General features: G+C 38.3%; 1 protein-coding gene across 2 annotated transcripts in view; it reads right to left on the minus strand.

The window, feature by feature from the left end:
- The window catches only part of Map2k4 (mitogen-activated protein kinase kinase 4), a 97552-nt gene that overhangs the window by 20593 nt on the left and 59306 nt on the right, over positions 1–17653 (minus strand). For both annotated transcript variants that reach the window (XM_027427141.2, XM_027427142.2), the window contains one exon: positions 9265–9384. In XM_027427141.2, the coding sequence (XP_027282942.1) occupies positions 9265–9384 (120 nt within the window). The remainder of the gene's footprint in view (positions 1–9264; positions 9385–17653) is intronic.

Raw genomic sequence — 17653 nt, forward strand, 5'->3', positions numbered from 1 at the left:
AAGAGTATCTTAAATTCTTATTCTTGACACTGGTCATTGAGGTAGGAGGAAAGGTATGAGAAAGTACAGGGCCTTAGCAGGTAAGGAACTAGCAGCTGTGCCCTTTTGAACAGGGTATAAAGCACTGACCAAAGTAGAAAATCATCAACAGCTTTTATGCTGCCACTAATTTATGGATAGTTGTACTTCCAAGGATTTTCTAGCCTTATCTCTCCAGCCTGTTTTACTGCCCCTTGAGGGAAAATCCTTCACTAGCTATGAGTAGAACACAGCTTTCCTGAGTCTTTGCTTCAGTTAGGCCTCATATATAGCACAAGCACGTTTAACTCTCACGTATGAAGAAGATACACTAAAGAACACTAAAAGGACTAATAGGATTAGAATAGGATTATGTCACTATTATTAGAATATTATTATTATTAGAATAGGATTATGTCACTAAGTGACTGAGAAACATATTTTTAAAAGCATTTTTGACCCAATGAACCTTTACATTGCCTTTCTTCAATGTTACGTTTCTACAGGGTTCTAGAAGAATAGTTCTCCCCGAAAAATCAAAACTCTGCACCAAAAACACAAACTCAAGTTTATTTTAATCTAATGATACCTTCTCAGTAGATTTACTACAGCTTTCTATTAGAGAAAACTACAGTGCACTCAGACCACCACCAGCAAGTAAGTAATTTCAAGGGTGGAAAGATCCTTCTTGCTGAGAGCATGGGAGGCCTGACACTTTCTGTTTATATATGTCTAGGCCTCTTCCCACTTCATCTATGAAATGAGATTGCCCACTACCCTCTATGGACTATAATAAAGGTCCCATGAGTTCACACATTTAAAATATAAAGTGCCTTGCATGTGCTAAAAGCAACAGTTACTGTGTGGATGGGAGTGGGGGGTCAGAGCAGACCAACAACAGGAGGGAAGAAGGAACGAGAACTGAAGATGGGGAAAAACAGACTCTCCAGACTTGAAATTTATAAGGCACACAACAAACAAAGTTCTCTCTCTCTGATATCTCCTTTTGTCCATAGCTAAAAACTGGCAAAAGCCACAAGCCATGCTTGAAGAAGGAAAAGGAAGGAAAATGGGAAGAAAATCACCTAAGCTGCCTGGAAGAAGAGTGATGGTAACAACACTATCATGTTTAAACCAAAGGTGCCTGGAACACAAAACAAGAAATTCCTGAATGTGCATTTACTGGGAAACAAAGGTAGAAGATGATGAAATACTGATGAAATCCACACAGGAGTGGATTTAATGAGACAGGAAAAAGACAAATACAACAACTACCTATAAAATGTTGCCAAAAGACCGTAACAATTCAAGCAAATGAAGACTCCACCACAGATAAAATGAACTTAATAGGTACCTCTAGAGTCTTCCATGAAGAGCTATGGAATCTGAGCAGTCCAGGGAACTTTCCTTATGATAGAACACATTCTAATTCACAAAGCAAGTGTTCACAAAACAAACAAGAAAAAAATCAAAATAACAATTTAGACATTATCAAATCAGTAGAAAAACTAATAAACTATCGATGGCCAGAAAACACACAAAATGAAACAAACACTCAAGAGACTGAACAATACTTTCTGGAATGAAGTGCACCAACGAAAAAATCAGGAAGGAAGTCAGATGCTTTTTAAAACCAAGTGAAAATGAAAACAGTTTGCCAGAACTTCAGTATACACCTACTGCTCTTCTAAGAGGAAAATACAAAGCTATGAGTAGTTACACTAAAAGAAAAATTACAGCAATCACCAGTAGCCATTCTGAGGTCTTATAAAAACAAGAACATTATTTATCAATGCATAATGAAAGTCAAGGTAAAATTTTTGAAAGAGAGACAAAAAGAATTTCATATAGAAACAATCAAAGAAAAAGCTCTGGCTGGTATGGTGGCCACACCATTAACACCAGCACTTCAGGAAGCAGAGGCAGGTAGATGTGAGTTTGAGGTCAGAGTCAGTTCCAGGCCAGCCAGGGCTACATAGACAGAATCTGTCTGAGAGAGACAGTGAGGCAGTGTCGCATGTGCATGTGCGCGCGCGTGCGCACACACGTGCACATACACACACACACACACACACACACACACACACACACACACACACACACACACTAAAGGAAGGGAGGGAGAGAGGGAGGGAGTAGGTTCTCCTCTAATAAAACTGACAAAACCCTAGTCAATCTATCTAGAGAAAATTAAAATTAATATAATTGGAAAGGGGTATAGTACAACATATGCCAATGATAGAGGATCACTAGAAATTGCTTTGAATTATTATTATGTAATAAATTATATACACACATACACATATAAACATATATACACATGTGTATCACTTTTGTTGTTTGTGACAGGGTTTCTCTGGGTAATAGCCCTGGTTGTCCTAGAACTCTCTTGTTAGACCAGGCTGGACTTGAACTCATAGAGATCTGCCAATCTCTGCCTCCCAAGGGCTGGGACTAAAGCTGTAGACCACTACTGCATGGCTAAAAATATAGTCTCAAAAAACTAGAAAATCTAGGAAAGATAATTTATAGACATATATGACTTACCAAAAATAAATCAAGAAGATAAGAGCAACTAAGCAGACCCACAAGGACCAATAAAATTGAAGTGGTAATAAAATCCTCCAATAAGGAAAAGCCCAAGAGAGGAAAGACTGACTAATGAATTCGACCAGGCTTTTCCAGAAGAGCCAGTACCAGTGTCCTCAGACTGCTCCATAAAACAGAAAGGAAAAAATCCATTCTACAAAGCTGGTATTACAATAACACTAACCTACATATACATGGGATATTTTCAACAAAATACTTGCAAATTGAATTCAAGAACCCCTAAATATCAAGCTGGTTTCATTCCAGTAATGTAAGGATTGCTTTACAAATATACTTATGCATACTGCTTTTCTGTTGTCATTATAAAACACCATAACCAAGACAACTCTCAGAAGTTTATTTAGACTTACAGGTCTAGAGGGATAAGAACGTACCATGGTGGGAAGGCATGGTGGCAAGCAGCAGCAGAAACAGGAAGCTGAATGTTTATATCTTTAAGTACAATCATGAAGCAGAGAATGAACTGTAACTTTCCAAACAGTGCCACCAACTGGATCTGGGGACCAGGTGTCAAATGTCTGAGCCTACGGGGGACATTTCTCACTCAAGCCACCTCATATAATAAAACAATACAGCACATTAATAAAACTCAAGGAGAAATTTGCATGGTCATATCAATAGACACAGACAAGGCTTCTGACAATGTGCCACTTTCCTTCAGGATGAAGGCCCTAAAGAAACTAAGGTTAGAAGCACAAATAGCTGAGCACAACATAAGGTATATACAACAAACTTATGCCAAGATGATTGTGAATTAAGAGAACTGAATGATTTTGCTCTAACACCAGAAAAGAAACAAGGATGTCCACTCTGATTTGATGTGATGCCGAAGATCTTAGCTAGAGCAATAAGAGAAAGAAAAGGGATATAAATAATAAAGGAAAAAGTCAAACAATCCCTATTCACAAATGACATTAACCCCCCAAGACCCCCACACACACACTTTTTTTTTTTGAGACAGGGTTTCTCTGTGTAGCCCTGTCTGTCCTAAAACTCAATTTGTAGATCAGACTGGCCTTGAACTCAAAGAGCTCTACCTGCCTCTGCCTCCCAAGTGCTGGGATTAAAGGCATGTACCATTATGCCTAGCTGACATGATCCTATTTTTAAAAGCCCTGCAGACTCTACCAGAAAACTCTAGATTTGATAATCACAGTAAAATGGCTGTGTTGTTTCCAATGAGAATGGCCCCATAGGCTCAGATATTTGAATACTTGGTCCCCAGTTAGTGGAAATATTTGGGAAGGATTAGGAGGTATGACCTTGTTGGAAGAAATATGCTACTGGGGGGGTGGGCTTTGTGGTTTCAAAAGCCCATGCCATTCCCAGTTAGCTCTTGCTGCTTTCTGCTTACTGCCACGCTCCCTACTATGATGGTCATGGACTCTAACCCTCTGAAACTGCAAGCCTCAATAAACTTTTCTATAAGTTGCCTTGGTCATGGTATCTCTTCACAGCAGTAGAAAAGTAACTAAGACATAAACTGTATTCTATATCTACTATGAATGTAAAACTCAGTTGCCTTTTCATATACCAGCAATGAACTTGCCCAGAAAGAAATTGGAAGCAAAACAAAACAAACAAACAAAAACACCCCTCATTCATCAGTTTCAATAAGTAAATAAAATAACTAGCAAAACACTAACCAAAAGAAGTTGGGCGTTGGTGGTGCACGCCTTTAGTCCCAGCACTCGGGAGGCAGAGGCAAGTGGATCTCTGTGAGTTTGAGACCAGCCTGGTCTACAAGAGCTAGTTCCAAGACAGCCTCCAAAGCCACAGAGAAACCCTGTCTCGGAAAAATAAACAAAACAAAACACACACACACACACACACACACACACACACACACACACACAAAAAAAAAAAAAAAAGGAAAGAAAGAAAGAAAGAAAGAAAGAAAGAAACTGAAGAATATACTAGAAGATGGAAAGACCTCTCTAAAGCACACAAATGGGCAGAATTAACATTGTGATAATTGGAGATATATATATATATATTGATTGATCCAAAGCAACCTACAGGCTCAGTATAGTCCCTGTTATGTCTAGTTTTATGCCACCTTGATACAAGCTAGAGTCATCAGAGAAAAGGGAGCCTCAATTGAGAAAAATGCCTGTATAATGTTGGGATGTGGACAAGGCTACAGACAGGACATTTTCTTAATTAATGATTGATCAAGGAGGGCCAAGCCCATTGTGGGTGGGGCTACCCCAAGCTGGAAGTCCTGGGTTCTATAAGAAAGCAGGTTGAGCAAGCCAAGGGAAGCAAGTCAGTATTAAGAAGCATCTCTTCATGGTCTCTGTATTAGCTCCTGCCCCCAAGTTCCTGCCCTTCTTGAGTTCCTGACCTCACTGCTTTGATGATGAACTGTTATATGGAACTGTGAGTGAAATTAAATCCTTTCCTTCCCAAGCTGGGTTTTGGTCATGGTGTTTCATCACAGCAATAGTAGTAACCCTAACCAAGACAGTCCCATCCAAATTTTAGTGAGATTCCACATAGACTTAGTAAGAAAAGCAAAACAAAAAAGAAACAAATGAATACTAAACAATACTAAAAAAAAAAAAAAAAAAAAAAAAAAAACAATGCTGGAGGCATCATAATATCTGATCTAAAACTATATCAATGGAGACACAACGACAAAAATAGTAGGGGTACTGCAAGAGACCAATGGTATACAAGACAGAACCCAGAAATAAATCCAGAAAGCTACAGCCATCAAATATTAGACAAATGTGAATGTGTTAAAAAAAATAAATAAAATTACAAAAGAAGCCTCTTCAACAAATAGTGCTGGTAAGCTGGATATTGAATGTAAAAGGAGGAAATGAGGTCCATATCTTCCACTCTACACACACACACACATACACAAACACCAATCCAATACAGACTTAATCTAAGACCTACAGCTGCTAGAGGAAAACAAGAAGAACATTCCAAGCAGAGGAGCAGCAGGCTTTTTTAACTCCAGAAGCACGGAATAATTCTAAAACTGAAAAATGGGATTACATGAAATTTTAAAAAGTTCTATACACCAAAGAAAACCATCAACAGAGCAAAGTAACTTCCTACAGAATGGGGGAAAGTCTTTGCCTGTGATATAATTGACAAAACCAGATCATCCAATCAATAAGTAAGCTAATAAGTAGACAATTTTCAAAGGAAGAAATACAAATGGCCAAGAAACATTTGAAAAACAGTTTTCAAAATGCTTATCCATCAAGAAAATACAAATTAAAACTGCTTTGAGATGGCATCTTACCTCATCAAAATGACTCTCATGAAGAAAACAAATGCCAATGGAGACATAGAAAGAGAGTAACCCTTATAAATTGCTGGTAGGAGTGTAAACTTGAAGTCATTATGGAAATCAGTAGAGAGGCCCCTCAAAAACACTAAAAGCAGAACTATCACATGATCCATCCATAAGCACTCTTAGGTATACATCTGAAGACTTAAATTAGCCCATCAGAGATGCTAGCAAATTCACAACAGTCAAAGTACGGAACCAGCTTTGATGTCTATCAACAGATGAATGGACTTTTTAAAATGTGGTACATATACACAATGGAATATTATTCCTTTGTAAAGAATAAAATTATATCCTTTGCAGGAAAATGGATGAAATAGGAAATAATCATATGAAGCAAAATGAGCCAGATTCAGAAAGACAAATACTACATATTCTCCGCCACATGCAAAATATATAATACATACATGTGCACGCACACACAGAGAGACATATATATGTATACATGTATACATACATACATATGCACACACACACTATACACAGATGACATGGAAGTAGAAAAGGAACTGGGGGAGGAAGAGGTCTGAAGGAAGGAGTAAAGTGAATAAGAAGGTATACTGAAACATTGACATAAGAGCAGAAAAGATGACCATTAGAAAACTGAAGGTATTCAGCAAGAGGGAATGTGGTGGTTTGAAAGAAAATGGCCCCAAAAGGAATGGCACTGTTAGGAGGTGTGGACTTGTTGCAGGAAGTACGTCATTGTGGGGGTGGGCTTTGAGGTCTCTTTTGCTCAAAATCCCTCAGTGTGACAGTCAGTTGACTTCCTGCTGTCTTTTGGTCAAGATGCAGTGAGTACCATTTCTGCCTGCATGCCAACATGCTCCCCGTCATGATGATAATGGACTGAACCTCTGAAACTGTAAGCTACCACCTCAATAAAATGTTTTCTTTGTAAGAGTTGCCATGGTCATGGTGTCTTTTCAATTAGAAAACAACAGCAACAACAACAAATGAAAACAAAAACTTAACTAAGACAGTAGTTAGGACCAGGGACTGCAATATTTCTGTGATAGGCCTGGTCATGTGTTAGTTTGAAGTAATATGGACCTCAGTACTTTGGGTTAGTACTGATAATGATTTGAAATGTCAGAAGCTAACTCAACAGGTTACAGAGAAGAATTTCAGTATGTTGCCTAGAAATCATTTTTGTGATAGTTTAGTGATGGAAGTGGATGCCTTTTGCCCTTGTCCGAAGAGTCTGCCTGAGGCTTAAAGTGAAGAGTTTGGGATTAATTCCATTGGCAGAAGAATTCTCAAAACAGTCTAGTACAGACTCTATTGTGTAGAAATTAAGTGTTAAATCTAATGAAGATTTATAATGAAAAGGAGCAAGCTGAGTAGAGTAAATTACAACAAGTAAACTGAGGAGAAAAAGAGCACCAGGAAGTAGAATACAGCTAAATTTTGAGTTCAAGAAGATAAACAGATTAATAACTAGAATAAAGGAAGTGGTGACCTCAAGGCAAAAATCCTACCCAACTAAGTTTCCAACTTGTGAAAAGGAACTAAAGAAAAGCTTAGAGCTGGATGTGGTGGGGGTACACCATTAATCTCAGCACTGGGAAAGCAAAGGCTGGCACATCTCTAAGTTTGAGGCAGCCTGGTCTACAGAAGTTTTTTTAGGACAGCCAAGCTGTGAAAGACAAAAAGCTGGTGAAGATGTTATTGAACAAGGGGGCCAGGTCCCAGCCCCAGCAAATAGCAGAACTTGGCAGCTTCAGCCACATGGTTCTGGCTTTGGAGTTAAGGATAAAAGAAAGTTGTGGATTAAAGCTACTGAGGCCAGGCATGTGTCAGGAGTGTTTCTGGATGGAGGCCTAGTACAGAGGTCATTGTGTGAAGCTATAGAGTTGAAGTCTGGATTGCCTTGGAGAACCCAAGATACCTTGGGTTAGAGATGCCAGTGTCAAGATACCTGCTGAGGAGAGCTGCTAACAGGTAATGGAACCAGATCAAGAGAAAAAAAATGTGTTACAGTCCACAAAGCTGAAAGGAATTGAAGATCTGAAGAGCATTTGACATCAGACATAGAGACGCAGAGTTTGGAGATTGTCCAGCTGTTTTTTGGTCCAGTATTTCCTTGTTATGCTCCCTTCCCTGCATTTTGGAATAGTAATGTATATCCTGTGCCACTATATGTTGGAAATATGTGATCTGCTTTTTGATTTTGATTTTATAGGGGATTATAGTTAAGAGACGGCCATGTATCCCAGAAGAGACTTTGGACTCTGGACTTTGAAACAAGTTTGAGACTGATATAGACTATGGGAACTTTTGAACTTCGATTGAATGCATTTTTTCTTTTTCTGCATTATGCTACATCTATAAGCTTTTGGGGGCCAGGGAAGGAATGTGGTGGTTTGAACGAAAATGGCACCCAAAGGGAATGGCACTGTTAGGAGGTATGGACTTGTTGCAGAAAGTACGTCACTGTGGGGAATGGGCTTTGAGTTCTCTTTTGCTCAAAATCCCTCAGTGTGAGTTAGTTGACTTCCTGCAGCCTTTTGGTCAAGATGTAGCCAGCATCACATCTGCCTGTATGCCAATATGCTCCCCTTCATGATAATAACGAACTGAACCTCTGAAACTGTTAAGCTACCATCTCAATTAAATACTTTCTTTGTAAGAGTTGCCATGGTCATGGTGTCTCTTCACAAAAAAGAAAAAAAAAACAAAAAACAAAAACAACAAAAAACAAAACTAAGACAGAGATAAAGAAAAACAAGGAAGAGCAGATGGGTGGGACAAAGAACAAAGGAACAAAGTGTAATGTAATATACACACAAAGGGGGGCTACAGGAAGGAAAGGGGAAGAGAATAGTGACATGTCTATTTTAATTAAAATTTTATTTCTTAAAAAATAAAAATATCACCATGACACCCATTTCTTTACTAACCCAAAAAATTTAAGCATATTGATTCTTAAAAATCTACATTGAAGTATTGACACACAGATGTGTCATATTCTTAATAGAAAACCTATGGGGTTCAGAAGTAGCAACCACAATAAATAGAACTATTGACATTTGTATAGATAACAATCATCCTTTAATGTAAGAAGCTGTGAGCCCAAATTTCACTGGCATTCCTCCTTAGAACTAGTAAGAAAAGCAAAACCAAACCAAACAAATGAGTAGCCAAAGCAATCCTAAGCAGAAAGAATAACCTACAGGTTAACTTGGATGGCTCTGTACTAAAATAATGAGAGATAACTTCGTTGTTAATGGGTCACTTTGCTGAAGATCAGAATTTAATCCTTCCAGTTTCTTACACATTCACATTAGATATGCATTTATTAGCTAAAACCCAGTTACCCGTACCTCTCTGAAGAGTGCACCATAGAACTGAACAATGTATGGGCAATCACTACTCCGCATTACTACATCCAAATCCATGAGAAGTTGTTTTTGTTCTTTTTCATCCACGGTTGACCGTATTCTCTGGAAAAGAATGATAACAGATGTCATTCAAACTGAATAGTTTTAAAAACTTGAGTAAAACCTTTACCATAGCACTGAAAATCGCCAAACTTCACAATATTAACCAGATAGGAAAATTACCATGTTTCTTTTACTTTATAATTGTAAGTTTGATCACAGAACATTTAACAAAAAACACTCAGGAATTCTTTTAAGGGCACAGGACTCTGAACCACACATTCACTGATGATGGTGGGGGTTATACAACAATGCTCTTAGGCTCTGAGAATTATGCCCACATGCAAATACAAAGAAAATCATAGAGTATAGAAGTTTTCATAGAAATAATTATAGGCAGCTTCACAACATATATTTTTAACCATCATCTCAGAACTATATGGGCTCTGGCATCCAATGCAACAACAGTCTTAACTACATAGCAAATTCAGTCACTAGATTGTGATGGAAAAACGGTCTGGGATTAAAAAAAAAAAAGTGAGGACCAGGATGGGAGCATAGAGATGACAATCTAACCCTTTCAAATCCTGACTGGGGTCTTCCTTCACTGAACTTCCTCTATATTAAAAACAGGAAGCTCTCCCTGGCTTTCTATTCGTGGTTTGGCATGCAGGTTAGCAGAAATCTATGGGAAACCCTAAAATGGAGAAACAGAGGGCTACTTTAGCCAGTTCCTAAGCTGAAAAGACAGTTCTCTGTACACTACAGACCTGGGGCAGAGTCCTAACTAAACTGTACAACTCTGCACATTTCTAAGACTGTCAGAAAACATCTATACTCCACCTCCCACCAAGAACACTATAAAATACATAGGCTTCAGATGAACATTCCCTACTGTACTAATAAGATAGAACAGAATCAAGTTCAGAAAACTAAAACATTAACAGAAGTACAGTTTAACATTAAAGCATGCAAAGAACTTTTATTCTCATAAAAAAAGTTCACAATGTCACACTGTGTCACTGTACACAACACAAAGCACATACTTACAAGATAAGTTAGTATCAAAAAATACACAAGGTAGCATTTTGTCCTCCAAGACTTCAAGGTATCTGTCCTCAATGTTCTTGCAAGGGGTGAAGGCAGTCAATTAAATTCTTGAGCCCATTTTACAGAAGAGAAGCCAGAGGCAGAGATACAAAAGAGTATTCCATGTGACACGAGAACAAGCAGTTAAAGAACAGAAGTGGGTTCTCTCAGTTTTATGTTTTGACACTACACCAGGCATCCATCCCATATACTCCAAATATATTTTTAATGTATTTAATTAGAACGCATACCTTGCTAGCTACAGTGTTTCATATAAAAGGAAATGTCTTGACTTTATTAGAAAGTTACACTGAATATCACTGTCATAGAAATAAAGATAAAAGAATGAGAGACAGAAAAGACAACTAGCCCCCTTAGAAGTGAGAACAGTTTCCTTCTTTCACTCTTATTTTCTCATTTTCATAGTGAGAATATCTTTGCTTCTAAATCAACATCAATATCTTGCTGCAGGATACCTGTTAAAAGTCTAAGTAAGCAGACATGTGATTTGTTTTTGTTCAAAACACAAACAGACATGGCAAAGATAACTTTAATTAATAATCAGTAATTATTTGAACTAACATTTATTTTTAACAATATAATTTGAATGTGTGGTTGTAAAAATAGTGAATGTGATTTTTTTAAAGAATTTTATTATTTCCATATATCAGAATTTAAAACAAGGAGCTGATAATTAATTTTTTTTTAAAAGAGAGAAAACTCAAACTACCCCTTGGTTGATATTTCTATGTAGTAGTTTATCAATTCTCACTATTCAGGATTTTTTCTTAATTATTACTTTTCTACATATATATGTAACTATACTAACACACAAGATTAGAGCACATGATTTTAAATTTTGTCTTCCTAGGTTTTCTAAGTTTACATTTTTACAAAGTTTATCTAAGTCTAAAAAAGGAGCATTACAGTGAAAACCACAACAGTTCACACCCATGTCTGACTTCTAGAAGCAGGTTTCCAAAACTTGGCCATAGCTAAAGAAAGGAAGAGTGCTACTCCACAGCACAAAGGCCCAACTGAAATCCCTGGTGGCAGCTCTGTGACCAACTAGCATGTGGGGACAGCTCCTGGGTGGGCAGCTTGAGGCTCTGGCAGAAGAGTCTGCTTATCTACAACACTGTACATAGTTTACTCTGAACAAAAAGGAACACCACTGCTGATGGCTTCAGGTCCAACATGACACCAGTGTGCCTGGGACTCTGCACTAGACTAACACTCCTTACATTCTCACTCTGTTCAAGAAGCACTGGGTAGAGGTGATCAGCAGTCAGCTGTGAGATTCCACCTAAATGATGTTGGACTGAGCAAGCATAGCTCAGTAACTATGTAAAGTTCTGAGGCTGAGTTGTAACATTTATCTCAGTGAACACTTTACAAACTAAACCAATTCAAGAGGCCTAACTAACCACAAGTATATACCTACATTAACAATACATTCAAGTTGATTACTCTGATTCAGGGCCTTGATGAATAATTCAAGTTAGAGAATATCTAAGGATAATGAGTAGTGTAGCTAGTAATAACACAGTCACTTCCAAGACACATTCTTATGGGAAATCAGAACAGTAGCATGGGAAAGGTTTCCACCATTTGCAACAAGTGAGGCCAATGTGGGCTAATACGAAAAGAGCAAAACCCTGAAAAGCTGAACAGATCATTAAGAACCTTTCCTTCCCTTCCCAGTCTGTTTTTAATCCCAGCCACAGGAAAACAAAAAATAAAGATGAAACAACACTCACCATGCTCAGATGTTCAACCAGGGAACTCATGCACTGGTTTCTAAGAAATGTTCACTTATTTACATCTTAAATTTAAGCTGAGTAGGAGCGATACTAGCTTGGGCAGCACAAGCCTTTATCCTTTTCTTCTTTCTTTTTCTTACTCAAATAGTGGGTGAAATGTCCATAAGAGACCCCGGAACACTTTTAAAAGTCATCTCATGATTAAAGAGATTTCATTTACAATCAAATATAGAGAAATTCTACAAAATCATAGTTTTCTTTATTATGGCCATTGTGAGATTTTCATTGGTCATTATTTTATTAACCATGTTTAGTGAACATATACCCCTGGTAAAAAACATAGCTATCATTCTTGAAAAGCAATTAACATCTCTTTCTAATACAAAATATCTTTGGACTATTTCTATTTTTACTTAGTTTAAATAACATAGTTTAAATAAACATCTAAAACAATAATGGAAAATTATAACTTTCACATACAAGCCTTTTTTTCCCCCAGTGAGGAAATTATATTCTTAGAGTGGCAAAAATACTTTAAAAGTCCAAATTTGTATTCAAGGTAATTTAAAACCAGGTAAACATAAATAAAAAAGCATGCAGATATGATCAGAAATGCCAAATGGCTCCACTATCATTACAGAATAAAGATATAAATTAAATGTGTAGCTCTCAAGCTTTTGGAATAGTGCTATCTTTTATGGGTCTTAAAAAAAAAAAAATCTTCATTCTCCTAAAAGTACTACAATAGTATGCCCCACTAACTAGAGATGCAAACTCAGGTAAGAAAATAGAAAAGGAGATGCCCTGCACCCTGCTATAGCCTTATTATTCTATACAACCTTCCCCTAGGACACATAAACCTTAAGAATTCGTATTCTCTGTCTTCCACTAACTCATATCCCTGCTGAACAAGTTCATCCTTAGAGCTTCTATACAGATGACATACTTAAATTCCCAAGACATCCCATAACACCATAACCAACAAGGACAAACAGATGGCAATATCATCCAAAACAAATAGGGAAGGAGAGGTATTGAGAGGAGCATGAAATGCAGATCAAAGATACATTTGTTTTCATGTCCAAAAGTAATAAATCTTATCTACTGAGTATGAAATTATTATGAGGGTATTTGCAGTTACTAAATCCAGAAGAATGGTTGTGAAGTTTGGCTGTAAGATCATGGAAGTCTTTTAAATCAATTTATAAAATTCTAGTTTTATCTTGACCAAATTAACAAATTAATATTAGTACTTCCCATTTTTCTCGTGGAGGACACTAGAGCCCGATACTTTTTACATATTCTGCCTGTGCACTGAGAACTTGGGAGAATATGTCATATCCCACCATAGAAAGAGAACAGAGTTAATGGAACAAGCTTGATAAGCCTTGACAAAGGGGCTTCTTCCTCTTCACTAAGCATATCCATCATGTACATTCAAACAGCATAATACTGATCAGCACTAAAGTGTCTAAGGTCTAAAGATCATGAACCTATGACATTAAAAGAGACAATGATCCAAATCTAAAGGATAGTCAGGAGAGTCTTAAGACAGCAAGCAGTGTTAGGAAATATACCAAATGTTAGTTCAGATGTCCCCATGGAGAGTGAGATATAATAAGCCTAATATTTATTTCTTCAAATAGCTATGCATGCTGGGGTATAATTCAGCATCACAAATCAGATAGATTTATTAAGCAATGGTCAGTTTAAAAAACTAGATTCAAGTATGATCTGAAGGACACAATAGGTGGTTAAAATTCACCTGTAACAAGCATCTCCAAACTACTTTACTTTAACTCTCATGTTCTTCCACTGAACTGATAATCTGAGGGCTTTCAAACTTCTTCCCCCATGATTCCAACACCTTCTTATTTTGTTTGTTTGTTCCATGGTAAAGACTGAACCCAGGACCTTAGACATGCTTAAACACATTCTACAACTTTACTATATTCTTAGCCTCTTCTAACCTCTACTGATACATCTATTTACTGAGTTTCATGTAAAACTTTTACAAGAAACAATCCATATTGTGAAAACCAGTAACTTGGAGCTACAACAAAGAAAGTACAGATGTAATTCAACACCCAGCCTGACCGAAGGCAGCTATGTCATATCTGGAATTCCCCACTCTTGAGCAGCCTCCATTTGTACTGTGCACAGGAAATACCATACCTCTAAGCAACACTAGGAAGGTAGCAGCTCAGTCAATCATGGATTTCTTATTTTAGCCACATGATCTGACCAATAAAAAGATTACAAGATAATAAAGATCTTTCTCAAATCAAGCAACACAGCCAGAAATTCTGTATCCCATCCAGACTTACATAATCAAATGTTGTCACTATGGTCTTTCAGCTGCCTAATAAAGCACTCTGATATCAAAAGGGAACTTTCCTATTGAAGTCACCTCTGTCATTACCACATTAGGGCCTTCAGAACAATATACAAGACATAAATACAAACACTAAAATGAACTCTTCCCCAATGATTACTGGCCATCAATACCCACCAAAACCATTCAATGATAGAACTTTTAACAGAAGTGTTGGCACAGTCTCCAGAGTTGTGGAGAAACAAGCCAAACTGCACTTTTACCATCCCTGTCTTCCCATATGTTGAAGCATCCCCTGGAGGGAGGAGGAAGGTTCACAAGACTCAGGAACTTGAACTTAAAGACTCAGGAACTTGAACTTAAAGACTCAGAAAGCTCCTGAAGCTCACAAGATTCATAAGCTGCCCCCTCCTACACACTTCCATCCTAGGGTTATACAAGCAGTAACAACTGCCAGAGAGGAGACTCCTGCTGGCTCTGCCACCTACAAGTTGTGCAGGGAAGTCAAGCAATGCAGCTTTCATGAGTCATCACCCACTCTGGGTGGAGCTTTCAATGATATAGATGCCTCTGAGTCACCAACGCTGCTGCCATAAGTAATACCTCACCTATGCTCCTGTGAGCAGCCCTAATGAACTCAGTGGTTCACCAAGCTACACTTGGGTGGAGTTGTTTCTCTGGTCTGCTGCTGGTGTCCTATCTGGATGAATAATTGTTCTCTTTTCCCCAGGAAAAGTCATGCAACTCTGGGAATGTATACTGTTTCCCTGGGTTGGTGCCCTTTCAGCAGATAGATGTGGCTGATGGAAAAGCAAGGGCCACCCAGAGCCTGTCAGAACTGGGGCAGCAGATCCAGTGACAGACACCAGTGTGGCCCTGCTCTCCCTTGGGATTAAACCAGGCCAACCAGGGTATGATGGTCCCACAGAGACCATCAGGGTGGAGTAAAGCACAGCACCTCAGATTGGGTCAGTAGATGACTCATGGAAAATGAGTGGATTAGAGTGCCAAATAGGTGGTATTTCTTATCCACACTGCTGTACCCAACATTATTTTTTTATTTATATTTTTATATTTTCTTATTATATTTGTCAGGGGCGGGGGAGGGGGGCTCACATGTGTATTTACAAAAGTCAGAGGCCAATTGGTGGGAGTTGGCTCTCTCTTTCCCCATGTTTGTCCCAGGGACTGAACTAAGGCTATCAGGTTGCCAGCAAGGGCCTTTATGGCTGAGCCATCTCACCCACTCAATATGCTCTCCTAAGGAAAGATACAAAGTATTGAGATCTTTTCATGCTGTACTGGACCTGGGATAATCTTTCCTTCTTTTTAAATATTCTTAACCATCTAAGAAACTGGTATTTGGTTGGAATAGACAGTAAGCTTTCAGGGATCCCGTCCACCTGTAAAAAGGTTCATTTTTATAATGCTAAACCTTGAGTACCTTAAAAGCATCAGAAAGAATAGTTAAGGAGTTTAAATGAAAATGCCTTGTTGCGTGGAAAATGGCATTCTCGGGAGCCATAAGGTTGTTGGTTGAAAAATCAGTACCAGGAGTTGTGCTTCCTTTTTGACAGTTATTGGCCAGAGAGGCCCTGAGCCCATAAACCATAAAGTCTATTGCCACTGCTATTGGTTACATGCCAGAACTAGAAGTAAAACCCCATGCTGACACACCATAGGCTTTGACTCAAACATGGAAGAATCAGACTAGGGCTGTGATGGAACGCACTAAGTAGGTTGCTAGGGCTAACTGTCACTGACAGTGATGCTCAGTTATGTACCCTGTGAGCTATACCACCATACCAGGTAAGATGTGCTAACTGGAGTAATAGTGCATTCCACAACTGTCATGGGTCAACCAACTGCCTTCTGACTGGATTTAAGGCCCATTACTCCAGAGGGAACTTGTATCTGCTATTATATTCTAGGATAAAAGGCTATGGCTAGGGAGGTAATAGGCCCTAATGTGGGGGAAAACAAAACAAAACTGTTGTTTTGTTAAACAGAAATGATATGCCTTCTTAATATTTGTATTTGCAGGTTACTGCTGTCATCAGCTTAGGTGACTCATGAAGAGAAACTTCTTTCTTGTAATGGGCAGTGTTTAGTGCAGATTCATAGCTAATCAAGCTTTTGAGAGTAGATGATTGCTGGTGTAGCACAGTAGCCTAATGTTCAGTGATAGATGGAAGAAAATAATCAGATATACCCATTACCCCTTCCACATCTCAGAGAACTTGGAGTGTGTGGGGAGGAGGAACAAAAACAATAAGCTGGAGGAAGAGGTAGAACAGTGTGTAGCTCTTTCCTTCAAACTGAAGTATTTCCAACTGGGAGAGAGGAAAGACATTGAGACTCAGAAAACAAATGAAATGCAAAAGGCCCAGGAAACTCCTAAAAGTTAGTAGACTCACATAGCCCTGGGGGATATATAAACAGTAACAACTGCTCTCCACAGCAGGCTGAGCTGCCTGAAAGATATACAGAGAACATCAGGGATGCACCTTTCCTAAGAGCTGGGGTGAGGCTTTTCTCTACTACAACTGGTCAAGTCCTCCTACTATTCTAAGTAATCTCTCACCTTATATGTCCCTATAAGTAACTTCAATAAGTACACTATCTTACTAAGCTAGGCTTAAGTGCGATCCTTTCTTTGTTTGGTCTATCTTTGGTACCCTACTTCAGGTAAATGTTTGTTTACATCTCCCTGGAAAATTACACAATACCACACCTGTATCATCTGGGTCAAGGGCAGACATACCTAATCAGCAGATGGTAGAGAAGGGTTGAACAGCTGTGGGACTGCTGATACTGTCACCAGAGGAACCTTGCCCTTCCCACTAAACACCTAGGTTCTAGTTCAAGCACACCGAAGTAAAAATCCAAATATAAATGATCAAGTGGCCAGTCCTAGATTAAAAACAGTTGGATAAAACAGAAAAAGCAAAAGAGCAGAGTTGAGGGTAGAAAAAAAATGAGACAAATTAGGCAGATCATCAACAAAAAAGAAAATTACTGAAACCCTAATGTACACTATAATACATACCATTAGCAGTCTGGTACAAAATTCGACCTAAACAACTGGACTGTTTTTACCATCATAATACCCACACTCTCTGGGCATGCAGGATTTACTGTGGAA

Source organism: Cricetulus griseus, chromosome 7 (assembly GCF_003668045.3).
Source record: "Cricetulus griseus strain 17A/GY chromosome 7, alternate assembly CriGri-PICRH-1.0, whole genome shotgun sequence".
NCBI lineage: Eukaryota > Metazoa > Chordata > Mammalia > Rodentia > Cricetidae > Cricetulus > Cricetulus griseus.